Source organism: Myiozetetes cayanensis, unplaced genomic scaffold, assembly GCF_022539395.1.
Source record: "Myiozetetes cayanensis isolate MyiCay16 unplaced genomic scaffold, myiCay2020 scf294, whole genome shotgun sequence".
In the NCBI taxonomy this organism is placed as follows: domain Eukaryota; kingdom Metazoa; phylum Chordata; class Aves; order Passeriformes; family Tyrannidae; genus Myiozetetes; species Myiozetetes cayanensis.
In genome coordinates, this window is record NW_026087515.1 from 30,687 (window position 1) to 57,424 (window position 26,738).

General features: G+C 67.5%; 3 protein-coding genes across 3 annotated transcripts; 2 read left to right on the forward strand and 1 right to left on the reverse strand.

Annotated features, from left to right (window-relative positions):
- The first annotated feature begins 609 nt into the window (after positions 1 to 609).
- Positions 610 to 11,289, forward strand: PDE1B (phosphodiesterase 1B). Its single transcript, XM_050323273.1, is given in 17 exon segments — positions 610 to 628; positions 1,049 to 1,184; positions 4,712 to 4,825; positions 4,906 to 5,091; positions 6,008 to 6,074; positions 6,179 to 6,295; positions 6,866 to 6,892; positions 6,894 to 7,010; positions 7,495 to 7,595; positions 8,425 to 8,550; positions 8,637 to 8,738; positions 8,817 to 8,937; positions 9,023 to 9,104; positions 10,066 to 10,195; positions 10,285 to 10,421; positions 10,655 to 10,747; positions 10,834 to 11,289. Coding segments are annotated over 15 exon segments (1,647 nt in total). The 5' UTR covers positions 610 to 628; positions 1,049 to 1,053; the 3' UTR covers positions 10,744 to 10,747; positions 10,834 to 11,289.
- A 1,090-nt stretch (positions 11,290 to 12,379) lies between these two features.
- PPP1R1A (protein phosphatase 1 regulatory inhibitor subunit 1A) lies at positions 12,380 to 17,745 on the reverse strand. Its single transcript, XM_050323272.1, is given in 8 exon segments — positions 12,380 to 12,655; positions 13,307 to 13,452; positions 13,554 to 13,772; positions 13,999 to 14,062; positions 14,188 to 14,225; positions 14,629 to 14,664; positions 14,667 to 14,688; positions 17,650 to 17,745. Coding segments are annotated over 7 exon segments (606 nt in total). The 5' UTR covers positions 17,731 to 17,745; the 3' UTR covers positions 12,380 to 12,655.
- A 3,984-nt stretch (positions 17,746 to 21,729) lies between these two features.
- TESPA1 (thymocyte expressed, positive selection associated 1) lies at positions 21,730 to 23,711 on the forward strand (the record flags this gene model as incomplete). The annotated part of the gene is made up of 7 exons (XM_050323275.1): positions 21,730 to 21,776; positions 21,874 to 22,082; positions 22,270 to 22,482; positions 22,614 to 22,729; positions 23,069 to 23,198; positions 23,316 to 23,414; positions 23,503 to 23,711. Coding segments are annotated over exons 1-7 (1,023 nt in total), but the record flags the coding sequence as incomplete, so codon positions are not given.
- Between the last annotated feature and the right edge of the window lie 3,027 nt (positions 23,712 to 26,738).

Consider the following 26,738-nt stretch of genomic DNA (forward strand, 5'->3'; position numbering starts at 1 on the left):
AGGCCGACCCTCTCGTCTCCCCCGCCCCCGGCTCCCCCGCCCCTCCCCGCCCGCCGGGGCCAGGGCCGGGGCTCGGGGAAACTTGCGGCGAACCCCGGGAGGGGAGGCAGAGCCGGCGGCGTCGGGGGGTGTTTGGTGGCGGGGAGGGGGGGGACACACACACACACACCGGGCACGGCGGCACCGGCGGCACCGGGACACGGCACCGGCAGCACCGGGACACGGCACCGGCAGCACCGGCGCTCCCCGGCCGAGCATCCCCCGGTAGGAGCGCGCAGCATCCCCGCTGCCCCCTCCCCAATCCCGCTTCTCCCGCGTCTCCCCTTCCCGGTTCCTTCCCCTCCCAGCGCTTCTCTGCCCATCCCCGGCGCTCCTTTCCCGTTTCTCCCCATCCCCGGTGCTTCCTTTCCCGGTTCCTTCCCCTCCCAGCGCTTCTCTCCCCCATCCCCGGTGCTTCCCCTTTGCCGGTTCTCCCCATCCCCTCTTCTCTCCCGGTTCCTTCCCCCCTTCCCGGCGCTCCCGGCCCTCCCTCCGCGGCTCCCCGAGCTCCCGGTTCTCCCCATTCCCGGCGCTCCCACCCCCGGTGCGCGGATCCATCTTGGCTCCGGTGCTGCCTGCGCAGCCGCCGGTACCGGCGGGCTCGGGGAGGGGAGCTGCGGGGAGGTTACCGGGGCTTTGGGGACCCTCGGGAGGCACCGGGGACCGGGAACGGTGCCGGGGAGGGGGCTACGGCAGCTCCGCGGGCCTCGGGAAGCGCCGGCGCCGCCGGTACCGGGGCCGCAGGGGCACCGGGGCACCGGGGTACCCGGGGATCGGGGAGCACCGATGGGTACCGGGTATTACGGGGAGCTCCGGGGATGCAGGAGGCACTGGGGGTGCAGGAGGCACCGGGGGGTGCTGCGGGAAGCGCCGGGGTTAGGAGAGCACCGGGAGCTACTGGTGGTACCGGGAGCTACTGGTGGTCGCGGAGGGGGGGGCTCCGGGAGCCGCTCGGCCGCGTTCTCCCCCCCTTCCCCCGGGGCTGAGCCGCGTTCCCCCGGTACCCCAGGGGCGATGGAGCCGCCGCGGAGCCTCCCGGGGCTGGAGCGGGAGCGGGGGGCGCTGGACGCGGCCGGAGGGTGCCCGTCCCCCCTGGACACCAAGGCCGTGCCCGGCAGGAAGATTTGGGTCAAGCTGCGGGCGTTGTGAGTGACCCCCTCCCCTCCCGATCCCCCCGGGTCGGGACCCCCCAGAACGGGACCCCCAAAGTGCAGATTGAGAGCCCTAAAGAGGGACCCCCAAACCGGGGCATGACCCCCTAACCAGGACCCCCAAAATGCAGACTGAGAACCCTAAAGAGGGACCCCCAAACCAGGACATGACCCCCTAACCAGGACCCCCAAAGTGCAGACTGAGAACCCTAAAGAGGGACCCCCAAACCCCCAAACAGGGGCATGACCCCCTAATTGGGATCCCCAAACCCCAAACTGAGACCCTCCCTGACTGGGACCCCCAAACAGAGACCACCTCCCCAAAGAGGACCCCCAAACCAGGGCATGACCCCCTAACTGGGACCCCCAGACCCTAAACTGAGACCCCCTAACTGGGACCCCCAAACTGGGGCACCACTCCCAAACTGAGACCCCTCCCAAACTGGGACCCCCAAACCCTAAACTGGGACCCTGCAGCCCCAAACTGGGACCCCCAAATCAGGACCTCTGAGCCCCCTGACAACCCCATTTAGAGACCCCCATCCTCCTCTAAGAGTCCCCCCAATTCCCCCCTCCCCGTCCCCCCACTCAGGACCCTCTGGAACCTTCAGCTGCCCCCTGGGGACCCCCCATGGGTGTCCCCAACCCTCTTTGTGGGACCCCCTGCACCACCACACCCCCTTTGGGGTGGGGCACCGGGACCCCTGAGGATGCTGGGGGAATTTAGGGGACCCCAAAGTCCCCTCAGTTGGGGTGGGGGGCGTGGGTGACACCGTGTGACATCCCCTGGGGTGCCCCTTGTGCCTCCCTCCGTCCCTCCCCGGGGTGCCACCCCACCTGTGCCACCCCTCACCTGTGCCACCCCCTCACCTGTGCCACCGGCGGCTCACGTGGCCCCCGCGCCCACCTGCAGGCACGTGCCGCGTGTGGGGGTCCCAGGGGCCACACGTGCCTGGGGGAGCACGCGTGTGCACACGTGTGTGGGGGTCCCGTGTCACTGCACACCGTGGGACACGCTAAGCCAGGGCTGGGCAGAGGCTGGGGAGGCACGCACGAGTGGGGAGGGGAGGGGGTACTCTGAAGCCCCCTGTATCCCCCCACCCCACTCCCCCGTTCCAGGGTGCTGGTGGGGGATCCCCAGGGTGGGGGTCAAAGGGGACACCCCGGGGGTCCCTAAAACCCTCCCTGAGACCCTCCCTGGGCGTGGGGTGGTGGCCCTGGGGACACGGGGGTGACAGGCACCCACCTGGAAGGTGACACGGCCCCACCCTCCTCCCTTGTCCCCACGAGTGACACTGGGGTCCCCCGTGGCGGTGCCACCGAGGGTAGGGGGTCGCAGGGGGTGGGGGTCCCCAAGATGGGGGTCTCAGGGGGTGGCTGTCCCCAGGGTGGGGGTCCCTGCCCGTGGCTGTCCCCAGGGTGAGTGGCCGTGCGCGGGGAGGTGACAGTCGCCCTCCCCAAGGTCACAGCCGCGCTGGCTCCCAGCGTGACGTCTGAGCCCCCCTGGCCCCCCCTCCCCCCGTCCCCCTCGCTGTCACCGTCACTGTCACCGTGACAGGGGCGCGCCGTGGCCCCTCCCCACCCTGCGGCTCCGGGAGGGGGGCACGTCCGAGGGCCCCGTGTCCCCTGCTGTCACCTCCCCGTGTCCCCTGCTGTCACCTCCCCGTGTCCCTCACTGTCACCTCCCCGTGTCCCCTGCTGTCACCTCCCTGTGTCCCCTGCTGTCACCTCCCCGTGTCTCCCGGTGCAGTGGTCAGTGGGCACTGCCAGGGACCTGTTGGGCACTGGTGGCAGTGACGAGTCCTCCGGGAGGGGACACGGTGGCTCAGCTGGCCCGGGACAGGGACCTGTGCCATCCTGTGCCATCCCGTGTCACTCTGTGCCACTCTGTGCCTTCCTGTGCCGCCATCCTGTGTCACTTCGTGCCATCAGTGCCACCAGTGCCACCCGTGCCATCCTGTGCCACCTCATGTGCCACCTCACCTGCACTGTGCCATCACCCTGCCACCCAGTGCCACTCCTGTGCCATCCTGTGCCATCGATGCCGTCTGTGCCATCCCGTGCCATCCTGTGCCATCAATGCCATCAGTGCCACCAGTGCCACCCGTGCTGTCCTGTGCCACCTGTTGTCACTTCACGCTGCCTGTACCATCCCCTGTCACCCTGTGCCACCCGTGCCATCCCGTGCCAACTGCGCCATCTCGTGCCATTCTGTGCCAACAGTGCCATCAGTGCCACCTGTGCCATTGACGCCATCTGTGCCATCCTGTGCCACCCCATGTCTCTCTGTGCCACCCATGCCATCGATGCCACCTGTGCCATCCCGTACCATCCTGTGCCATTGATGCCATCCTGTGCCAACAGTGCCATCAGTGCCATCAGTGCCATCTGTGCCATCCCGTGCCATTGATGCCACCTGTGCCATTGATGCCACCTGTGCCATCCTGTGCCATCGATGCCACCTGTACCATCGATGCCACCTGTGCCATCCTGTGCCATTGATGCCACCTGTGCCATCCTGTGCCATCCCGTGCCACCCGTGCCACCGGTGCCGCTCCGTTCCCCCCGTGCCAACTGTGCCATCGACGCCACCTGTGCCACCCCACGTCTCTCTGTCCCAGCCCCCACAACCCCCCCCCCGGTTCCGTCTGTGCCATCTGTGCCACCCCCCGTGTGCCAGCGAGGCGGGGGTGGCACATCCCAGGCGGACAGATGGGCACCCCCCACCCCCCAAAATCCCCCCCCCCTCAGACTCGGGGACACCAACGCTCGTGGTGGCTGCACACGAGGGTGGCACGTGGGGGGGGTCCTGATGCCCATCCCGGGGGTCCAGTCCCCTGTCCCCTCCCCGGGGGTCCATAACACCCCATGCCCATTCTGGGGGGGTCCATTGACACCCTGTCCCCTCCCCGGGGGTCCATAACACGCTGTCCCCACGGGGGGGGTCGTTCTCTGCTGTCCCTGGGGGTCCCTAACACCCAGCACCCATCCTGGGGGGTCCCTGACACCCCATCCCCATCCTGGGGGTCCCTGACACCCCGTCCCCATTTTGGGGGGTCTGTAACACCCTATCTCCACCCTGGGGGTCCCTGACACCCCGTGCCCACCCCGGGGGTCCCTGACACTGCTGCCCCCATTCCTAGGGGGTCCATGACACCCCGTGCCCACCTCTGGGGGTCCCTGACACTCCATCCCCACTCTGGGGGGTCTGTAACACCCTGTGCCCATTCTGGGGGTTCTGTGACACCTCATGCCCACCCCGGGGGTCCCTGACACCCCATCTCCATCCTGGGGGGTCCCTGACACCCCGTGCCCACCTCGGGGGTCCCTGACACCCCATCTCCATCCTGGGGTGTCCATAACACCCCGTGCCCACCTCGGGGGTCCCTGACACCCCATCCCCACTCTGGGGGTTCTGTAACACCCCTGCCCACTCTGGGGGTCCGCACCCCTGCCCCTGGGGTCCTGACACGTCTCCTCGCGCGGGGGCAGGGGAGGGTCCCCACCTTCGCCCACCCCAGGCTGCGGTACCTGGTGAAGCAGCTGGACTCGGGCGAGCTGAACGTGGAGGAGCTCAAGAGGAATTTGGAATACGCGGCCTCGCTGCTCGAGGCCGTTTACATCGACGAGACCAGGTGGGGTGGGGGGCACTGTGGGGAGCAGGGGGGTGGTCTCAGCCTGGATCTGAGTCCCCCCGCCCCCCCGGGACCCTCAGGCAGGTGCTGGACACGGAGGACGAGCTGCGGGAGATGGGCTCGGACGCGGCGGTGCCGTCCGAGGTGCGGGACTGGCTGGCGGCCACGTTCACGCAGCAGGCGCGGGCCAAGGGGCGCCGGGCAGAGGAGAAACCCAAGTTCCGCAGCATCGTCCACGCCGTGCAGGCGGGAATCTTCGTGGAGAGGTGGGGATGGACCCCCCGGGAATGCCCGCGTTGGGGGGGGAGGGAGCTGAGGAGAGGAGGAGGAGGGGCGATGCTCAGGATGCAGGGGGTGGTCCCCAGCGGCTCAGGGAGTGTCCCCAGCACAAAGGGGGGGTCCCCCAATACCCAGGGACTGTCCCCAGCCCCCAGGGGGGGTCCCCCAGTGCCCAAGGGGGTCCCCCAGCGGTCAGGTAGTGTCCCCAAATCCAGGGAGTGTCCCCAGCACCAAAGGGGGGTCCTCAGTGCTCAAGGGGGTTCCCCAGCACCCAGGTGGGTCCCCTCATACCAGGGATTGTCCCCAGCACCCAGAGGGGCCCCCCAGTAGCCAGGGAGTGTCCCCAGCCCCCAGGAGGGTCCCTCAGAGCCCAGGTGGGTCCCTCAATACCCAGGGACTGTCCCCAGCACCAAGGGGGGTCCCCCAGTGCCCAAGGGGGTCCCCCAGTGGTCAGGGAGTGTCCCCAAGTCCAGGGAGTGTTCCCAGCACCAAAGGGGGTCCCCCAGGGGTCAGGGAGTGTCCCCAGCCCCCAGGAGGGTCCCTCAGAGCCCAGGTGGGTCCCTCAATACCCAGGGACTGTCCCCAGCACCAAGGGGGGTCCCCCAGTGCCCAAGGGGGTCCCCCAGTGTGTCCCCAGCCCCCAGGAGGGTCCCTCAGAGCCCAGGTGGGTCCCTCAATACCCAGGGACTGTCCCCAGCACCAAGGGGGGTCCCCCAGTGCCCAAGGGGTCCCCTGGATATCCAATACCCAATGACCCTGCCCACATCCAGGGACTGTCCCCAGCAGCCAGCAGGGTCCCCGTTGCCCACGTGGGTCCCCAAACACCCAGGGACTGTCCCCAGCCCCCCGGGGTAGGGGGGGGGTTCCCCAGCCGTGCCCCCCCAGCCCTCCCTCCTCCCCCAGGATGTTCCGCAGGACCTACACGGCCGTGGCACCGACCTATTCCACCTCCGTCCTCAACTGCCTGAAGGTACCCCCATACCCCGGGGGGGGTCACTGGGGATCCCTGGGCAGGGCTGGGGGGTCCAGCCCCCCCGCCTTGGCACCTCCCCCTTTGCCCCCCATCCTCCGCAGGGCCTCGATCTCTGGTGCTTCGACGTGTTCGCCCTGAACCGGGCGGCCGAGGATCACTCCCTGCGCACGGTCGTGTTCGAGCTCTTCACCCGCCACAACCTCAGCAGCCGCTTCAAGGTGGGCTCTCCCCACCCCTGCCCGCCCCTGTGCCCACCCCCAGACACCCCCTGATAACCCCAGACACCCTGACACACCTGGTACACCCTGGTCACCCCCGACAGCCCCTGATGACCCCCAGACACCTTCTGATGACCCCAGATACCCCTGGTAGCCCCCAAACATCCCCTGATGAACCCCAGATATCCCCAGACACCCCTGATTGACCCCCAAACATCCCCTGATGACCTCCAGACACCCTGGTAACCCCAGACACCCCCTGATGAACCCCAGACACCCCCAGACACCCCTGATGACCCCAGACACCCCCTGATGACCTCCAGACACCCCTGGTAACCCCCAGATACCCCTGGTAACCCCCAGATACCCCTGGTAACCCCCTAGACACCCCCTGGTGACCCCCAGACACCCCCTGATGACCCCCAGATACCCCCTGGTAACTCCCAGACACCCCCCATTAACACCCAGATATCCCCAGACACCCCCTGACAACCCCCAAACACCCCTGAGACGACCCCAGACACCCCCTGCCCACCTTTTACCCTCCCCATCCCTTCTCCCCTTCCCCAGATCCCCCCGAGCGCGTTCCTGACGTCGCGTGCTGGACGCCCTGGAAAGCGGCTACGGAAAGTTCCGGAACCCCTACCACAACCAGGTGCACGCGGCCGACGTCACCCAGACCGTGCACTGCGTCCTGCTGCGCACGGGAATGCTGGTAGGGACAGGGGGACACGAGGGACACGGGGGGACACGGAGGGCTCGAGGGGGGTCAAGGGAGGGTCCAGGTGATGCTCGTTGCCATGGAGACGCCCCAGGGGGATGGGGGTGACCCCCAGTGATGGGGGGCATGGGGTGGCATCGGGCTCTGGGGGGACACAGGGAGGGACACGTGGGGTGGGATGTGGCTTGGGGGTGGCACCTGTTGTCCCCACAGCTGTCACATGTGAGGTGGCACCTGGTATGGGTGTCCCCACAGCTGTCACATGTGTAGGGTGGCACCCGGTATGGGTGTCCCCACAGCTGTCACACACATGAGGTGGCACCTGCCACGCCCCTCTTGTCCCCAACACGGGTGTCCCCGGCCCTGTGGCGTGTCCCACGCGTGACCGTGCCCACACACACACACACACACACACACACCCCCCACGCGTGTCCCCCGTGCCCTGGCGGGGGTGGCACCGTCCCCGCCGTGTCCCCAGCACTGCCTGTCGGAGATCGAGCTCCTGGCCATCGTCTTCGCCGCCGCCATCCACGACTACGAGCACACGGGCACCACCAACAGCTTCCACATCCAGACCAAGTGAGGGGCACGGGGGACGTGGCGCGGTGTGGGTGACATGGCATGGCATGGCATGGTCTGGGTGACACAGCATGGCACGGGTGACATGGCATGGCATGGTCTGGTACAGCGTGGGTGACATGGCATGGCACAGCACGGTGTGGGTGACACAGCATGGCATGGGTGACGTGGCATGGCATGGTCTGGGTGACACAGCATGGCACGGATGACATGGCATGGCATGGCACGATATGGGTGACATGGCATGAAGTGGGTGACGTGGCACGGTGTGGCCCAGCATGGCATGGGTGACATGGCATGGCATGGTCTGGGTGACACAGCATGGCATGGGTGACACGGGCTGGCACGGCGTGGGTGACAGCAGGGTGAGGGTGACAATGCAGTGCAGGTGACAGGAGGGTGAGGGTGACAGCACGGTGAGGGTGACAGTGCAGTGCAGGTGACAGCAGGGTGTAGGGACAGTAGGGTGAGGGTGACAGCAGGGTGAGGGTGACAGCAGGGTGCAGGTGACAGCAAGGTGAGGGTGACATCACGAGGTGACAGGAGTGCAGGTGACAGCAGGGTGAGGGTGACAGCATGCTGTGGGTGACAGCAGGGTGCAGGTGGCAGCAGGGTGCAGGTGACAGCAAGGTGAGGGTGACAGCAGGGTGAGGGTGACAGTGCAGTGCAGGTGACAGCAGTGGGTGACAGCAGGGTGAGGGTGACAGCATGCTGTGGGTGACAGCAGGGTGCAGGTGACCACCCCCTGGGGACATCCCCTTCACCAGGGCTGTGCCAGCCCCCTGCAGTGCCCGCTGTCCCCTCTGTCCCCTCTGTCGTCTGTCCCCAGGTCGGACACTGCCATCCTGTACAACGACCGCTCGGTGCTGGAGAACCACCACATCAGCGCCGTGTTCCGCATGATGCAGGACGACGACATGAACATCTTCGTCAACCTCACCAAGGATGAGTTCTCGTGAGCTTTTCCCCCCACTCTGGGTGTCCCCTGGGTGCCCCCTGGGTGTCCCCAGCCCCCCTGATGTGTCACACCCCCCCCAAAAGGGAGCTGCGGGCGCTGGTGATCGAGATGGTCCTGGCCACCGACATGTCCTGCCACTTCCAGCAGGTCAAGTCCATGAAGACGTCGCTGCAGCAGCTGGAGAGGTGGGTGGCTGGGTGGGTGGGTGGCTCAGGGTGGCTTTGGGGACAAGCTGAGCCACCCCTGGGGGTCTCCCTGGGCAGGCTGGACAAGTCCAAGGTGCTGTCGCTGCTCCTGCACGCGGCCGACATCAGCCACCCCACCAAGCAGTGGGCCGTGCACAGCCGCTGGACCAAGGCCCTCATGGAGGAGTTCTTCCGCCAGGTAGGGCTGGGGACAGCCTGGGGGGGTGGTGGGGACGTGGGGACGCCCCCCCTGGGGACACCAAACCCCTCCCTTGCCTCGCCAGGGGGACAAGGAGGCCGAGCTGGGACTGCCCTTCTCGCCCCTCTGCGACCGCACGTCCACGCTGGTGGCCCAGTCCCAAATTGGTGAGTGATGGGGGTGGGGGTGGGGTCCCTGTGCCTGTCCTGTCCCCACCCTGTCCCCACCCTGTCCCCACCCTGTCCCCACCCTGTCCCAGGGCAGAGTGGGGGTCTTTAGACCAAGTTTATTAAAGAACCCCCAGCTGAGCCATGAGGTGCAGAAAGGACCCCCAAAACACCACCCCAGAGAGACCCAAACATCCCCCGGACCCCAAGCACCCCCAGAGAGCCCTAAACCTCCCCCAACCCAGGACACCCCAAACACCCCCAGAGAGCCCCAAACATCCCCAGGACCCCCTAAACAGCCCCCAGGAAGCCCCAAACATCCCCAGGACCCCCAAACACCACCAGAGAGCCCAAAACATCCCCAGGACCCCCAAACACCCCCGAGAGCCCTCAAACTCTCCCCAACCCAGGACACCCCAAAACACCCCCAGAGAGGCCCCAAACATCCCCCAGCCCAGGACCCCCAAAAATACCCCCCAGAGAGCCCCAAACATCCCCCAGGACCCCAAGCACCCCCAGAAAGCCCCAAACCTCCCCCAACCCAGGACCCCCAAACACCCCCCAGAGAGCCCCAAACCTCCCCCAGGACCCCCTTGGCTTTCTAAACAACTTCTCCGAGGTGGCTCCTCAACACCAGGGTGTTCATTTGGGGTTGAAGGTGGTTCCTTCACCACCAGGATGTTCATTTGGGGTTGAAAGTGGTTCCCTCACCATCAGGACATTAATTTAGTGTTTCCCTCGCCATCACGATGTTATTTTGGGGTTGAAGGTGTTTCCTTCACCACCAGGATGTTCATTTGGGGTTCCAGCATCTCCTGGCCCCTCTCATCCTTGTCTCTGTCACACCCCTGGGATGAAGTGGGTGGGGTGTGGATGTCCTGCTGCACCACCAGGCCTGGCCAGGGGATGTCCCCACAGTGTCCCCACAGTGTCCCCACGGTGTCCCCTGCCCACCCCCCAGGCTTCATCGACTTCATCGTGGAGCCCACCTTCTCAGTGCTGAGCGACGTGGCCGAGAAGATGCTGACGCCGCTGGCCGAGGACGGCGCCAAGGCCAACAAAGGCAACCCCTCAGCCCCCCAGGAGGCCAGGTGGGCTCCCCCCACCCGGGGTGTGGCGTGGGGGGGGGTCACCCACGCGTTTTGGGGGGCCCTGGAGCCAGCCCTGCCCCTGTCCCCAGCCCGCAGTGGCGGCAGCAGTCCCTGGACGAGCAGCTGGAGCTCGGGGACGTCAAGGCCGACCTGGCCTCGTTCCGCTCCACCTGGACCAAGCACATCCAGGAGAACAAGCAGAAGTGGAAGGAGAGGGCGGCCAGCGGTAGGTGACGGCCACCAGGGCCACCAAGGGCCACCAGGGCCACCAGGGGCCACCAAAGGCCACCAGCAGGGAGGCTCTGGCAGGGTCAGGTTGGACGCCAGGAAAAGGTTCCTCCCCCACAGGGTGGGTGGGTGGTTGAGTTGACCAAGGCTGAGCTCTGGGAGGGGTTTTGGGGTGTCCTGGTGGGTCCTTTCCCCCCAGGATGTCCCTGGTTCATGTCCCCCCCCCACCAGGCATCACCAACCAGGCATCCATCGAGGAGCTGTCGCCGTGTGAGGACCCCCCGGCCCCCCCCCACAGGGAGAACGGGGACGTGGAATAGCGAGGTGGGCACGGGGGAAGGGGAGGGAAGGGAGGGGAGGGGAGGGAAGGGGTGGTGGCATTGCCCTGACTGTCCCCTCCCCACCCACAGGTCCTGGTCCGGCTGAGTGACACCGTCTCGTCCCGAGTTCCATCGAGTTCAGCACCATCTGCAGGGCAGGAGCCCCCCCGGGGGGGTGGGCAGGGATTGGTGCCACCCCCTGTGCCAGGGATCGGTGCCACCCCCTGTGCCAGGGATTGGTGTCACCCCCTGTGCCAGGAGCCCCCCGGGGATGGAGGGGTGGGCAGGGATCGGTGCCAACCACACCAGTGCCAACCACGCCTGTCCCCCCCCACCCCGGGGCAGGATCGGTGCCAACCACTCCAGAAACCCCCCCTAGTGTCACCCCCGAGCCACCAAGTGCCCCCCACCCACCCCCCGGTCCTGTCACTGCCACTCCGGGGCTGCCCCGACCCCTCCCCCTGGCCCAGGATTGGTTCTTTTTGGGGGGTTTTAAAAACGTTTCTCCCCCCCCGGGCACTGGGGAGGGGCTGGCACAGCGAGGGTGGCACTCGGGGACAGCGAGGGCTGGGGCACAGCAGGCAGCCCTCGGAGGTGGCAGTGCCAGTCTTGGCTCTGTGTCCCTCCATCCCCCCCCAGCTCCAGCGTGTCCCTGGAATCCCCCAATCCCTCCATCCCTGCCTGGTATCCCGGTGTGTGCCTTTGGAGCACCCTTTGGGATCCCGGGGGATCCTTCCCTTTGGGCATCCCAAATCCTGCTGGGCACCCAGAGCATCCTTTGGGATCCCGGGAATCTTTCCCTGGGTATCCCAAATCCTGCTGAGCACCCGGAGCACCCTTTGGGATCCCGAGTCCGTCCCGGATCCCTCTCACCTCGGGAATCCTTTGGCACCCTCCTGGAATTCCCGGAATTCCCGGTCCCTCTGGCTCCAGCCCCTCCCACCCCCCCGTGTTTGCACCTCCCCCCTCCTCGTGTCCCCAATGTGTCCCCCCCTGTCCCCGTCACCGCTGGCAGAGCTCCACCTCGCCCCTCCCCCGCATGTGTGTCCCCCCCCTCCTCCGCGCCGCCGCTAACGAGCAATTAATCAATGAATTAATTCATTAATAAACCGCCACCACCAGGGCCACGCTCCGGGACCCTCAGCGAGGATTCGGGGGCTTAAAACAGGGGGTGGGGTGACCTCCCATCCAGCAGCACCCAAAGGGGTCCTGCCCCCCTCCCCCTCAGCACCCAAAGGAGGGTCCCGACCCCTCCCAAGCACTCCCGGGGGGGTCCTAAGGGGTGTCCCCTCTCCCCCCCCGAAGCGCACTCCAAGGAGGAGGCGGGGGGGAAAGGATCCCTTTAATTGCGGCCAGTGGGGGTCCCCATGCCCCCCCAACCCCCCCACCGTGTCCGTGGGTGTGCATCGTGGGTCACACGTGCCAAGTGCACTGTTTTGTGTGTCCCCCCACCCGTGTCCGTGCGTGGACCCCCCCCTCAAGGGGCTCACACGGGGTGGCTTTGGGACACCCTGGGGTGGCAGTGAGAGAGGAGGGGGCTGTGCGGTGTCCCCAGGGGGTGGCAGTGACGGGGGACACACACAGGTGTCACCTGCCCTGAGGTCCGAGGGGGTGGCAGTGACAAGGGTGGGGGTCTGTTCAGTGTCCCCAATGTCACCTGCCCTGGTGTCCCCAGGGGAGGGGAGGGGAGGGGACAGGACGGGCAGCCCGGCTCGTCGTTGTCCCCAAACCCCCCGGGGTGAAGGGGGGGAGGGGCCCTGCCCGTGACATTAAAAAAAACCAAAAAAGTCAAACAAAAAATCCACCCCCCCCCAAAAAAAAAACAACCCCCAAAATGATCCTGGGCAGCCCCAAAACCTTAGAAAATGGAATAAAAAAAGTCTCCGTCCGCGTCCGGCTCCCGCAGCCACCCCTGGGGACAAAGGACAGCGCTGGGGACAAGGGACAGCCCTGGGGACATCCCAACCCCCGGGGAGGGGAGGGAAAACCCCCGGCCCCGCCCCTGCCACCTCCCCCGACCCACCCCGGCGCTGTCCCCTCTGGGACACATCCCAGTGACATCCCAGTGTCCCCGGGCAGTGTCCCAGTGCCCCCCAGTGCTTCCAGTGCCATCTCCCAGTGCCCCCCCGTGTCCCAGTGCAGCACCCCAGTACCCCCAGTGCCTCCCAGCACCACCTCCCAGTGCCCCCAAGTGCCCCAGTGCCCTCCTCGTACCCAGCAGAGTGCCCCAGTGCCACTCCAGTGCCCCAGCTGGGTGTCCCAGTGCCCTCCCAGTGCCCCTTCAGCATCCCAGCAGCATGTCCCAGTGCCCCAGTGCAGTGTCCCAGTGCCCTCCCAGTGCCCCATTACCATCTCCCAGTGCCCCCCTGTGTCCCAGTGCAGTGTCCCAGTGCCCTCCCAGTGCCCCATTACCATCTCCCAGTGCCCCCCTGTGTCCCAGTCCAGTGTCCCAGTGCCCTCCCAGTGCCCCAGTGCCATCTCCCAGTGACGCCCCCCATCCCAGTACAGTGTCCCAGTGTCCCGGTGCCATCTCCCAGTGCCCCCCAGTGTCCCCAGTCCGTACCTACTGGCCGCTGGCCGCTCCCTGGGGCTCTATATGGGTGTCCACGTGCCAGGTCCCGTCCCGGGGGGTCCCGTCCCGGGGGGTCCCCACTCTGGGCGTGCCATCCCTGGGGGTCCCCGCCCTGGCTGTGCCATCACCGGGGGTCCCTGTGGGTGCCACGGGATGACCTCAGGCCCCCTCCCGAGCCCCCCCCAAACTCTCCCCGAGCCCCCAAACCGCCCCCCACCCCCGAGCCCCCCAAACTCACTCTGGCCGAGCCCGGGGCCGCCCTGGTGCGTGGCCAGGGGGCAGGACCCGCCGGGGCTGTGGCTGTGCTCGATGTCCCCGCGGTGGCAGCGCCCGGGGGGTGGCACCTTGTCCTTATCCTTGTCCCCTTCCTCCTCCTCCTCCTCCTCCTCCTCGTCCTGCTCCTCCTCCTCCCCCTGGGCCCTCTTGCACAGGTGATGCTCCACCATCATCTGCAGCTCTGCCGGGCAGGGAGGGGCGCTGGGGTGGGGGGCGTGGGGTCCTCACGCCCCAGGGACACCGCTGGGGACACCGCGGGGACACCGCGGGGACGCGGCCAGGGGCGGCTCGGTGGCCCTGCCCACCGCTAGCCCACGGCCAGCACCCCGTCCCCTGCGGTGCCAGGGTGGTCGTCACCCCCTGTGCCCCCAGTGCCCCCCTGTGCCCACCCCGTGCCCCCCCAGTACCTTTCATGGTGGGGGTGGTGCGGGAAACTTTCTTCCTCTGCCGGGGGGACATCGACAGACCCGACTGGAGAGGGGGAGGGAGAATTGTGTGAATGGGGGACCCCCTGGGCACCCCAGCGGCTCTGACGGGGGTCCCCAAAACCCCTCCCATCTTTGGGGGTCCCCACTACCCCCATGGGCACCACGCACCTTGAGCAGGGGGTTGGGCAGCCGGTCCTCGTCGATCTCTGGGGGCAAAGAGGTCATTGGGGGTCTGGGGTCCCTCCTGCACCCCCCCAGTTGGGATCTACCCCACCCAGGCTGGTTGTCACCCGGGGCGGGGAGGGGTCGGGGGTGATAGTGACAGTGCCCCCCCAAACATTGCCACAGGGACCCACATCCCCACCCCACCCGTGGGGGGAAAGAGGGGGTCCTGCGCTTGGGGGGGTCCTTGAGTGTCATTTAGGGGGGTCTTGAGCGTGTCAGGGGTCTCTGAGCACGTGGGGGTCCCTGAGTATCATGGGGGTCCCTGAGTATCATGGGGAGGGGTCCCTGAGCATCATTTAGGTGTTCCCTGAGCACCCTGGGGGTCCCGGGTGGGCTGGGGCCGGGGGGAGGGGGTGGGGGACACAGTGACTCCCGAGGACCCACCTGGGGACGATTGGTCGCTGCTCAGCACGAGGTTGGCGGGGTCGGGCGGCGCCTCCGGATCTGGGGAAGGGTGGGTGGTGGGATTTGGGAGTTGGGGAGGGGGCACAGGAGACGATGAAGACCCCGGGTGCTACTCCCGGCCCCCACTGTACCCCCCGTCCCCCTCTGTCCCCTCGGCCGGACACACACGTGGCTTTGCCATCACAGCTAATTAGGGCCCCGCAGCTAATTACAGCCCGCCCCGCCCCGCGGGAAGCGCGTGGGGACATCGTGAGCGGGGACATGGTGGGGACATGGTGGGGACATCGCGCGCGGGGACAGCGGCGGGCCCGGCCCTTCCTCCGCCCTTGGCCAAGGTCACCGGGAGCCGCTCCCGCCCCGAATCGGGGCCTTTGGGAAGGATGAGAGGGGGAATTCGGTGCCCCCCCCCCCCGAAAGGTATGGGGACAGCGGGGAGGGCGGTGGGGACACCCCCTGACCCCGCGCCCCCTTTCCCCGCTGACCCAGTGACTTGAGCGGCGGTGGAAGAAAAAAAAAAAACAACGTGGAATTCCCGGCGAGGATTCCCTAATGAGGCGGGAACGCCTAATGAGATGCTGATGAGATGCTAATGAGGCTGCAGAGCGGCCGGGAGGGGGCGGGGGGAGCCCCCTCGGCACCTCCCCAGCCCCCTCCTCCTCCCCGACCCCCCGCCCCCCGGCGCATCTCGTCGTGTCGGCCCTGTTGCCATGGAAACGCGCGGATCTGGATGGGAACCGGATTAGAGGGAACCGGGAATCGCCGGGAATCGCCAGGAATCGCCCCGGCCCCGCCAAGGACCCACAGAGGAGCCCCTCAGCCCCCCACTTTGGGGAGGGGGTCCAACCGCCTCCCTCCCCCCAGAACCTGCGGCGATTCGGGGTCTCCACGGGGTGGGATCCAAACCCACCCCCTCTCGGGATGGATCCCGGGAGCCCCCTGGGACGTTCCGGCCTCCCAGGAGGGTGTGGGGAAGGCTGTGCCTGCCCCGCGGGGCGTGGGGAGTGGGGACAGCGGTGCCACCTGCCAAGGTCACCCAGGTGGAGCCCCCCAAGTCGAGACCTCCCCTTTCCCGCTCCGGGGGTCCTGAAGATGCCGGGGCTGGTCCTGCCTCTCCATCCCTCCCTCCATCACTCCATCCCTCCCTCCATCCCTTCCTCCTCCCTCCATCCCTTCCTCCCTCCCTCCCTCCATCCCGGCTCGGCCGGCGCCGCGCGCTCCGGCCGGGGCTATTTTTAGATCAATCTCCACCAGCATCGATTAAGGAGAGCGGCGGGATCCGGGATGGGAACGGGATCGGGATCAGGGACGGGATTGGGGATGGGAACGGGATCGGGATCAGGGACCAGAACTGGACCAAGGACGGGAATGGGATCGGGATCAGAGACGGGATCAAGATCAGGGATGAGATCAGGATCAGGGATGGGAGAGGGATCAGGGATAGGAGCGGGATCAGGGATAGGAGCGGGATCAGGGATGGGATCAGGATCAGGATCAGGGATAGGAGCGGGATCAGGGATGGGAATGGGATGGATCCAGCTCATGGATCTCAGCAGGACGGAGCAAACCCTCCCTCCCCCACCCCCAGGATGGTCCCCCCAGCCTTGGGGACACACTCGGAGGGGTGGGGGGTGTTGGGGACACGGGCAGAGGGGCAGGACAGAGCCCTGGGCCAGGCCTGGCACCCGGGGGGCACCCGGGGGGAATCGGGGCACGGGGGAGGGGGGGCTCAGCAGAAATGGGGGTCCAGGAGCTGCGGGACCTGTAGGGACACGGGGGGCCCTGTGGGGACAAGGGTGGGGCTGGACAGGTGTGGGGACAACCCCGCGGGACACGGGGACAGCGTGGGGACACCTGGTAAGGGGCTGGCACGGCCGAACCCCCCCCCCAAAAAAAAGGACACCCCAAAAAGGGGGTCGGCACCTGCAGGGAGGGGACACCGGCACTGCCACCTCCTGCCACCCACGGGGCTGGTGGCACCCCCGAGCTGGGGGGTGGGGCTCTGAACCCCCCCGGGGAGGGGAAACTGAGGCAGGGCTGGACGGGAGACCCCCCCCCTTCCCTTCCCCCCAGGGCAGGGTCGTGCCCGAGCCCCCCCAGCCTGGCTGGGGTGGGAAGGGGGATGTGGGTGCTCCGTGCTGGGGGGTCTCGTGCCCCCCACCCCAGCAGCCCCCCAGCACTTGCTCTCACTCCTGGGGACCCCCAGAACTCACCCTTGTTGCTGGAGACCCTCCCAGCTCTCACCCTCACTCCCAGGGACCCCCCCCAACTTTTCACCCTCGTTCCTGGGGACCCCCCCAGCTCTCACCCCGTCCCCGGGGGACCCCACGGTGTCACCGAGCCGGCTGGTGGCCCCAGCTGGTGGGTGGCCCCGTTGGGTGACAGTGTGACACCCTCCCCCACACCCCTGGCACACGGGGGGTGTCCTCGCCCACCACCCACCAGGACCCCCAGCTGTGGGTACGCGGCTGGAGCCCCCCCAGCCCCCTCTCGTCCCCTGCAGCCCCCAGGGCTGGGGTGGGGTGGGCAGGGAGGGGGTCAGGATACCCCGGGTGGGGAGGGGGTCCCCAACCGCGTCCCCTCTGGGCCACCCTCCCTTCTGGGATCCCCCCCAGCGGGACCAGGGTGGTCCCAGCAAGGCTGGAGGGCCCGGGGTCCCCGGGAGGGGGGCCGTGACCCTCACCCAGCCCGGGTGGCCCCATGGGGGTCGCGCTGAGCCACCACATGGCCCTGGCACTGTCACCACGACCCCTCCCCACGGCCCCCCGAGCGGCGGGGCGGCTCTGCGGGGCTGTCCCTGCGGGGGTGTCCCCGGGGGTACCGGGAGGGGAGGGAGGGGCTGCACCCACCCGGCCGCTGTCCCCGCGTCACCCCCTCGCCCCCGGCCCGGCCCCTCCACCCCCGGGGCCGCCACCCCCGGCCCGGCCGTGCCCCCGCTGTGCCCGCAACGCCCCGAGCGCCCCCCTCGGAACCCCCCGTGGGGTCCCCCCGGCGCCCCCCGACCTGCTCGGCCGCCTCCGGGTCCAGGTGCGGCTCCAGCAGCGGGACCGTGAACTGGATCTTGCGGGGGCTGTTGGGCTCCATCGCGGGCGGCGGCGGCTCCGGCGGCTCCGGCGGCTCCGAGCGGCCACGCCCCGGCCACGCCCACGGGACACGCCCACGGGACACGCCCAGCGAGGGCCACGCCCATCGCCACGCCACGCCCCGCGACCCGCGCGCGAACGGACGGAGCGTGGGACGCGGGACAGAGACGGGGACGGACACGGGGACAGACACATGGATGGGGCTGGGAGATGGGAACAGACACGGGGACAGACACAGGGACAGACACAGGGCACGGGGACAGACACAGGGGACAGACAAACAGACACAAGGACGGACTCCAGGACACAGGGGTGGACACGTGGACAGAGCTGGGACAGAGGGACAGACACAGGGACAGAGCCAGGACACAGGGACAGGCACAGGGACACGAGAACAGACACAGGGACCCAGGGACACAGGGACAGACACAGGGACACGAGAACAGACCCAGGGACACAGGGACAGACAGAGGGACACAGGGACAGACACACAGACACAGGGACAGGGACACAGACACAGGGACACAGAGGGACACAGGGACAGGGGCACAGGGCCGGATGGAGCCCGGGTCACAGGGACAGACAAACAGAGCCAAGGACGGACTCGGGGACACGGGGACACTCACGTGGCCACGAGGACGGACACGCAGGCCCTGGGACAGACAGACAGACTGTGGGACAGGCACGGGGGCACAGACACCCCCCACGGTGACAGGGAGGGGACAGGGACAGCCCCCCCAGCACACTCAGGGTGGGGACAAAGTCCAGCATCTCCTCCCCCTTCAGCCTCCTGGGTCTGTCCCTAAACAGCATTTGGGGACTGTCCCCTCCCCCCCCACCCTAACCCACCCCAACCCCCCTAAAATGTAGAAGATTTGGGGGTGTGTGTGGGGGAGGGCTCAGTGTGCCCTCATCCCCTGCCCCCTCCACCACTTCTTCCCCTCCCAGCGAACCCCCCTGGGTTTTTTGGGGCGGGAAGGGGTGGATTGTCACTCCCCAACCCCGAACCCCCCTGCGGTGCCAGGAGTGCGTGTCCCATCACTTATTCATGGAGCTGCCGGGATCTGGCAGGAGGAATCCTCTAAGTAGGTCAGGCGGAGGGGGGACACACACAGAGGGGGGCTGCCTGATCCCCGCCGTGCCCTCTGCCGAGCCCCCCGGCAGCGCTGGGGGTCCCTAAGGAGGGGGAGGGGCGCGGTGGGTACAGGGGGTGTCTGGATGAAGGTGCTGGAGGGGAGGGGGAGGAAAGAGAGGGGGTCTCCAGCTCTAAGGGGTGAAAAGGAAGTAGGAGACCTCAAACTCCCCCGTGGGACCCCCTCCCCCGATCCTATCCCATCAATCCCAGCCCATCCCATCCCATCAATCCCAGCCCATCCCAGGGGATGCTCCAGCAGCGTTTGGGTCCTGGGGGTGTCCAGAGCCCTGGGTGGGGGGACAGGGGGGGTCTCCAGCTCCAAAGGGGTGAAAAGGCAGCGGGAGACCCTCAAATCCCTCCCATGGGACTCCCCGTTGCCATCCCATCAATCCCATCCCATCCCATTAATTCCATCCCATCCCATGGGAGGGGATGCTCTGACAGCCTGTGGGTTGTGTCCATCCCATCCCTCCAGGGTTGTGTCCATCCCTCCCAGGGCCGTATCCATCCTTTCCAGGGCCGTATCCATCCTTTCCAGGGACATTTCCACCCCTCCAGGGCTGTGTCCATCCTTCCCAGGGCTGTATCCATCCTTTCCAGGGGCATCCCCACCCCTCCAGGGCTGTGTCCATCCCCCAGAGACACATCCATCCTTTCCAGGGGCATTTCCACCCCTCCAGGGCTGTGCCCATCCCTCCCATGGACGCGTCTGTCCCTCCAGGGGACGTGCCCATCCCATCCCATCCCATCCCATCCCATCCCATCCCATCCCATCCCATCCCATCCCATCACCATCCCACACCCATCCCATCCCATCCCATCCCATCCCATCCCATCCCATCCCATCCCATCCCATCCCATCCCATCCCATCCCATCCCTCCCAGGGGCCGTGTCCGTCCTTCCCGGGGGATGTTCCAGGCTCAGCGATTCCCGGAGTGCTCCGGGTGTGTTCCCCCCCGTCCCCCCCCTCCCCGGGCCGAGGGAACGCTTTAATTCGGGGCTTTATCCACAAACACTCCCGGGCTAAAAATATCCCCGAGGCCGCGGGCGCGGCGTTCCCGGGCAGCGCCTGCCGGGAGCTTCCTTGCCTTTTTTGACGGGATCGGGAGCGGGGCTGGAGCGGGGACAGAGCCCGGAGCTCCCCGGGGACGGGCGGGGCTGGGACCCGGCCCCGGGGGATCCTCATCCCGGGGGATCCAGAGGATCCAGCTCCTGGAGTCGCAGATCCCGGGGGACCCCGGCTCCTGAGGTATCCGGCTCCTGGGACATCCAGCTCCTGGGATATTCAGATCCCGAGGGATCCAGATCCCGGGGGATCCAGAGCTTGGGACCACCCAATGGGGTGTCACGGCCAGCTGGGCACGAGGGACCCCTCGGGAAGGTTGGGAATCCTTGGGAATGTTTGGGACCCCTCGGGAAGGGTTGGGGGGACCCCTCTGGAAAGCCTGGGACCCCACTGGAAGGTTTGGGATCCTCGGGAATGTTTGGGAACCCTCGGGAATGTTTGGGACCCCTTGGGAATATTTGGAACCATTGGGAATGTTTGGGACCCCTCTGGAAGGGTTGGGGCCCTTTGGGAATATTTGGGAGCCCTTGGGAATATTTGGGACCCCTCGGGAATGTTTGGGACCCCTCTGGAAGGTTTGGGATCCCTCGGGAATGTTTGGGAACCCTTGGGAAGGTTGGGGAACCCTTGGGAATATTTGGGACCCCCCGGGAGTGTTTGGGAGCCCTCGGGAGTGTTTGGGACCCCTCAGGAAGGTGGGTCCCCCCTGGTGGTGGCCCCCGTTGTCTCTCGGTGCCCCCGGTGTCTCTTGGTGGCCCCCGTTGTCTCTCGGTGCCCCCGGTGTCTCTTGGTGCCCCCGGTGTCTCTGGGTGCCCCCGGTGACGCCTCCCCGGCCCGGTTGGGGGGGGGGTGTTTGATCTCCGGCCCGGGGAGGGCTCGGTTGAGTTTCCTCTCGCGGACAGATGAGTTCCCTCCTCTGACGACGGACGGGGGGCCGGGCACGGCCCGCGGGGGGCAGGAGGCCGCTGCCCACGGGCCCCGAGTGGGCACAGGTGGCTGCCAACCCGCCCCCCAAGCCGGTGAGTGAGGGGTATTTGGGGTTGGGTTTGGCCTGGAGGGGGAGAGGGGGAGATGGAACAGCCGGGAAAGGGAATTCCGGCACCGGAGCATCCCCGGGGTGGGTTTGGGGAACCCCAGGGTGGGTTTGGGGAACCCCAGGGTGGGTTTGGGGAACCCCAGGGTGGGTTTGGAGAACCCCAGAGTGGGTTTGGGGCATCCCACGGTGGGTTTGGGGAACCCCAGGGTGGGTTTGGGGAACCCCAGAGTGGGTTTGGGGAACCCCAGCGTGGCTTTGGGGCATCCCAGGGTGGGTTTGGGGCATCCCAGAGTGGGTTTGGGGAACCCTAGGTGGTTTGGGGAACCCCAGAGTGGGCTTGGGGCATCCTCGAGGTGGGTTTGGGGAACCCCGGGGTGGGTTTGAGCATCCCAGGGTCGGTTTGGGGAATCCCAGGGTGGGTTTGGGGCACCCCAGGGTGGGTTTGGGGAACCCCAGGGTGGGTTTGGGGCATCCCAGGGTGGGTTTGGGGAATCCCAGGGTGGGTTTGGGGCATCCCAGGGTGGGGCAGGAGGTGGAGGAGCCCCCCCCGTGACTCTCCTGCGTGTCCCCCCGAGAGCTCCTGCGGCCCCCTGGCCATGGAGAGGACCCCCATTGCTCAGCCCCCACCCGTGGGTGAAGCGCCGCGCGTGGGTCCGGCAGAGCCGGGGCTGGAGGGTCCCCCCGCCCTCCCGGTGCGAGGAAGAGGAGGAGGAAGGGGCGACCACCTCCACGCGGGACCACTTCACAGAGAGGGGGCACAGCATGGCCTCCCGTGTCCCCCCCGGTGTCCCCCGTGGTGTCCCCTCCAGGTAGGGACAGGTGGGGTCTCCCCGGGAGGGGGGGGGTCGAGTGAACCCCCGTGGGACCCCCCTGAGGTGTCCCGCGTGTCCCCCCCGCGCCCCGCAGGGTCCCATGGGTGCCGGGCTGGGGTCCCTGGGACGCCGAGGAGATCCTGTCCGACCTGGGCTTCGTGGGCAGCGACCCGGGGGGCGCCTGGCGGGTCCCCCCCCGCTTCTTCTCCGCCCCCTCCCGCGCCAACGGCATCGACTTCCAGCTCTTCCTGCGCTCCCAAGCGCGGCGTCTGGAGATGGAGGATCCCGGCCTGCTGCTGGCCGGTGCGTCACGCGTGGGGGACCCCCGAGACCCCCCCCACTCCCCGCTGAGACCCACCAACCTCCCCATCCCCCCGGGGCTGCATCCTCTTTGGGGGGGAAAGTGGGAAAACCCTCCCGTGCCTCAGTTTCCCCAGGGTGGGGGGGGCACCTCCAGACTCTCCCCCTGACCCCCCTTTTACGCCCCCAGGTCGCTTCCAGCCTCTCCAGGCTTTGGCTGCCACGGCCGACCCCTTTTTCGGCCTCTGCTCCCACGCGTCGCGAACACCCGAGAGGCGCATCGGCTCCCGGCCCTGTCGCGACATCGCCGACACCGCCCCCCCGTCCTGTCGCGACATCGTCCCCGCCCCACCCGGGGCGCGGCTCAAGCGGGCCGTGTCCCCAGACTCCCCAGAGCTCCGGGGTCGCGGGGGCCCGGGAGGGCCCGGGGGACCCCACCCACCGGCCCAGGGGGGATCTCAGGGGGGCTCCGCGCCCCGTGGGGGGGTGGGGTCCCCTCGGTGCCACTCGTGGGGTGACCCTGCGGCCCCCCAGCGTTCGGAGCCCCCAAAACTGGTGGGGGGCAGCGCCGGGGGCGCCCCCACGGGCCGCGACCCCCTGGGACGCCCCTCAGAGAGCGGAGAGCGGAGGAGTCCGGGGAGATGGAGGAGGTGAGGGGGGGGATACCAGGGGTGGGAGGAGGGGAGGGAGGGAGGAAGGAGCTGGAGCGGGAAATGTCCCCGGAGCTTCCCCGGCTTTTAAGGTTTGAATGATTTAAAGGCTCGGCCGGAGCCTGGGAGAGCGAGGGAAGGGGGAGGGGGAGCAGAGGGGGTCACCCCCCCATCGGCCACAGACACGCACAGCCCTGGGGGGGGTGGTCACACGTGGGGACATGTGACACGGAGGGACGCCCTGAGGGACACAGGGACACCCTGAGTGACACAGGGACACCCTGAGGGACACAGGGACACGCGTGGCCCCTCCCCGGCCCTGCCACCCCCTGCCCGCAGGTGCTGAGCGATGGTCGCGATGATGGTCGCGATGATGGTGACAGTGACGGTGACAATGACGGTGACGATGCCCACAAAGAGACCTCTCAGCCCCTCCGGTCCTTCCGTGTGTCCATCAGGACCCAAACGAGTAGGTTGGGGGGGGAAGGGGGGGTCTCCCACCCTCCTGGGGGCACGAGCTGCCTGTCACCAGCGTGTCCCCCCGTGTCACCCCCCCGTGTCACCCCCCTCGTGTCCCCCCCTCCAGCCTCCACGTGGCTCTGGAGCTCCCACGGCTTCGAGGAGGGGTCGGTGCCCCTCCGGGTGCCCCCCCAGGCCCTCCGTGTGTCCATCAGGACCCAAACGAGTGAGTTGGGGGTGGGGGGCACAAAGGACCTGGTGCCACCCCGTGTGTGTCCCCCCACCCCACCCGTGTCCCCCCCTCTCTTCTCCAGGCTCCACGTGGCTCTGGAGCTCCCACAGCAGCAGCAGCAGCTCCGTGGAGGGGTCGGTGCCCCCGGGTGCCCCCCTGGGTGCCCCCCCAGGCCCGTCCCCCCTGGACGTCCTGAGGCCACCACGGGGTGGGGGGGACCGCCCGTGTCCCCTCGGGACCGTCATGCTTTGGACACGCGTGGGTGTGGGTGTGGTTCACGTGTGTGTGTGTGTGCGTGTTTTGGGGGCACGTGTGGTTGTTTTGGGCATGTGTGTTGTTTGGGGCACGTGTGGTTGTTTTTGGGGGCACGTGTGGCTCTTTGACACCCAAAACCCCCCCGACTCAGGGTCTTTGCCCCCTCCTCCCCGGGGGTGGCACTGGGGACGTGTCCCCACTCCCCACCCTCGGGGACACCAGAGGGGGTTGGGGGACACGACGGAGGGGGACACAAAAATGTGGGGACACGCTGGAGTCCCCAAAAAGGACGGTGGTGGGTGTGTCCCTTTTTTTCTGGGGTGGGGGGGACCGGCCCAACCCACCCGCTCTGGGGATGGGAGACCCCAGGATGAGCCCCCTGGGCTGAACTGGGGGTTCTCCCTTTTGGGGTCGGGGGACACATCCCTCTCCTTGTTGGGGTAGGGGACACATCCCTGTGCCTTTTGGGGTTGGGGGGCTCATCCCTGTCCCTTTTGGGGTGGGGGGTTCATCCCTGTCCCTTTTTGAGGTGGGGGGTTCATCCCTGTCCCTTTTTGGGGTGAGGGGCTCATCCCTGTCCCTTTTTGGGTTGGGTGGCTCATCCCTGTCCCTTTAGGGGTGGGGGGCTCATCCCTGTCCCTTTTTGGGGTGGGGGTTGAGCCCAGACCCTCCCGAGGGATGAGAGGGACGAGCTGAGCCCCAGAACCTCAGGGAGGACCCACCACGGTCCCCTCGTCCCCTGTGCCCCCGGCCCCCCCGTCCCAGGGTGGCACCAGCCCAGCTCTGGAGCTCCTGGGAATGCCCTGGGGGATAAACAGACCCCGGGGCTTCCCCATGGAGAGCGGCCAGAGGGGGATTAGCCGGGATTATCCCCACGGCCCCCTCCGGGCATCGGGGTTGGATCCCAAACCCTGGAACCGGGGCTGGATCCCAAAACTTGGAACTGGGGCTGGATCCCAAACCCTGGAACTGGATCCCAAAACTTGGAACCGGGGCTGGATCCCAAACCCTGGAACCGGGACTGGATCCCAAACCCTGGAACTGGATCCCAAAACTTGGAACTGGGGCTGGATCCCAAACCCTGCAGCTGGGACAGGGACAGGTGGAGCCAGGATGGTCTGGGGGGGTGGTTTGGGGCCGGAGTTGGTGATTCCAGCGGGATTAGGGAACCTTTGGAACGCTGGAGCAGCACAATGAGGTCCCTCAGGCGAGCTCGGGTGTCCCCAGCCCGCTGTTTGGGGATTATCTCCCCAACCCAGGATCCCAGTTCCTTCCCGGGGGCTTTTGGCTGCACATCCCACCCCGAAATCCCTGCCCGGAGCAGGGCTGGGCGTTCCCAGCCTGCTCTTCCCCCCGGGAATGAACGGGATGCTCTGAGGGACCAGGAACAGGCACAAAGGTGGCACAAATCCCTCCCCACCGCCCTCCCGCCGGGCACGGAGCGGGAGGGGGGATGGAAAATAGCCGGGATCCATCCTCGGGCTCCGCAGCCAAGAGGAAGGAAGCGGCCAAGCCGTGGGAGCAGCTTCCCAGCGGGAGCAGGAGCTGCTTGGGGGGCAGGGATGGAGCTGCCAGCAGGGCCCTGTGTCCTACAGAGTCTCATCCAGCGCCTTCCCAAACCCCATCCCACCCCCGTCCCCATCCCATCCATCCCCCACATCCCCCATCCCACCCCCCCTAAACCCACCCTCCCATTCCTGACGCCCATCCAGCCCCTTCCCAAACCCCATCCACGTCCCAATCCACATCCCATCCATCCCCCAACCCCACATCCAGCCCCCTTCCCGACCCCATTCCATCCGCTTCCCATCCCACCCTCCCTTTCCTCACCCCCCCATTCCCACCCAATCCATCTCCCCTCCATCCACATCCCATCCTCCCATTCCCACCCCATTCCCGTCCCATTCCCACCCCATTTTCACCCCATTCCAGTCCCATTCCCGCCCCATCCCCTCCTCATCCCTCGGGCCCGTCCCTGGAGCGGCACATCCGTCATTCCCGGAGTTCCACCCCAAGCTTTTTCCCGGCGTTTCCAGCCGAGCGATCCCGCCGATCCCTGTCAGCATTCCTGTCAGAATTCCCGTCAGGATCCTTGTCAGGGAGTCACGCTCGGCTGCCCCATCCCCGGAGCCGTGACAGGACCTCCTCCCCATCCTCCGGACGGGAGATGTTTCCCAATGGGAATGATTCATCCCGGTTTTTCATGGATCACAATCCCCACCCCCCCCCGCCGTGTCCAGCCCCTGGTCACTCATCCCTCTCATCCCTCGGGGTGGTCTGGGATCCATCCCAAAAGGGACAGGGATGGGGCCCCCCACCCCAAAAGGGACAGGGACTCAGAAATTCCTTGGAAAGCCCCCTGGGATGGGGCTGGGTTGGTTTGGGGGGCTCTGAGAGCTCCGAGAATCCCCCCAGGATGGGGTCGGGCTGGTTTGGGGGGCTCTGAGAGCTCTGAGACCCCCCCAGGATGGGGTCGGGCTGGTTTGGGGGGCTCTGAGAGCTCCGAGACCCCCCGGATGGTTTGGGAGCCCCGGGGGGGGGCTAATCCGGGCTAATCCCCCCTCCCTGGCCGGGTGCCCTGGCACCTTCCCACCCCTGGAAAATCCCTCAGGTGCCCGGCCCGCCCCTCTGAGCACCTTCAAAAGGGGCAGAGCCCTTCCCTGACCCATCCTGCTCGTGCCTGTCGTCCCAAACCCGCCGGGATTTGTCCCAGACCCACCGAGAGGGATCGGGATGAGGCAGCTCTGGACCCTCCTGCTCCTGGCCGGGCTCTCGAGCCTCGCCGTTGCCTGTGAGGATTTTTGGGGGGTCCTGGGGTGCTGGGGTGGGGGGTCCACACTGGGGGGTCCTGGGGGTGTCCTGGGGGTAAAGAGGGGGTCTCTCTGCCTCCTGCAGTTCCCGTGGGTGAGATGGACCCCCAGAGCCCGGAGGAGCTGGGGGGCCTGGGAAGAGTCCCCTGGAGGAAGAGGAGCCCGAAAAGAGTCCCCTTAGAGGAAGAGGAGCCCGAAAAGAGTCCCCTTAGAGGAAGAGGAGCCCGAAAAGAGTCCCCTGGAGGAAGAGGAA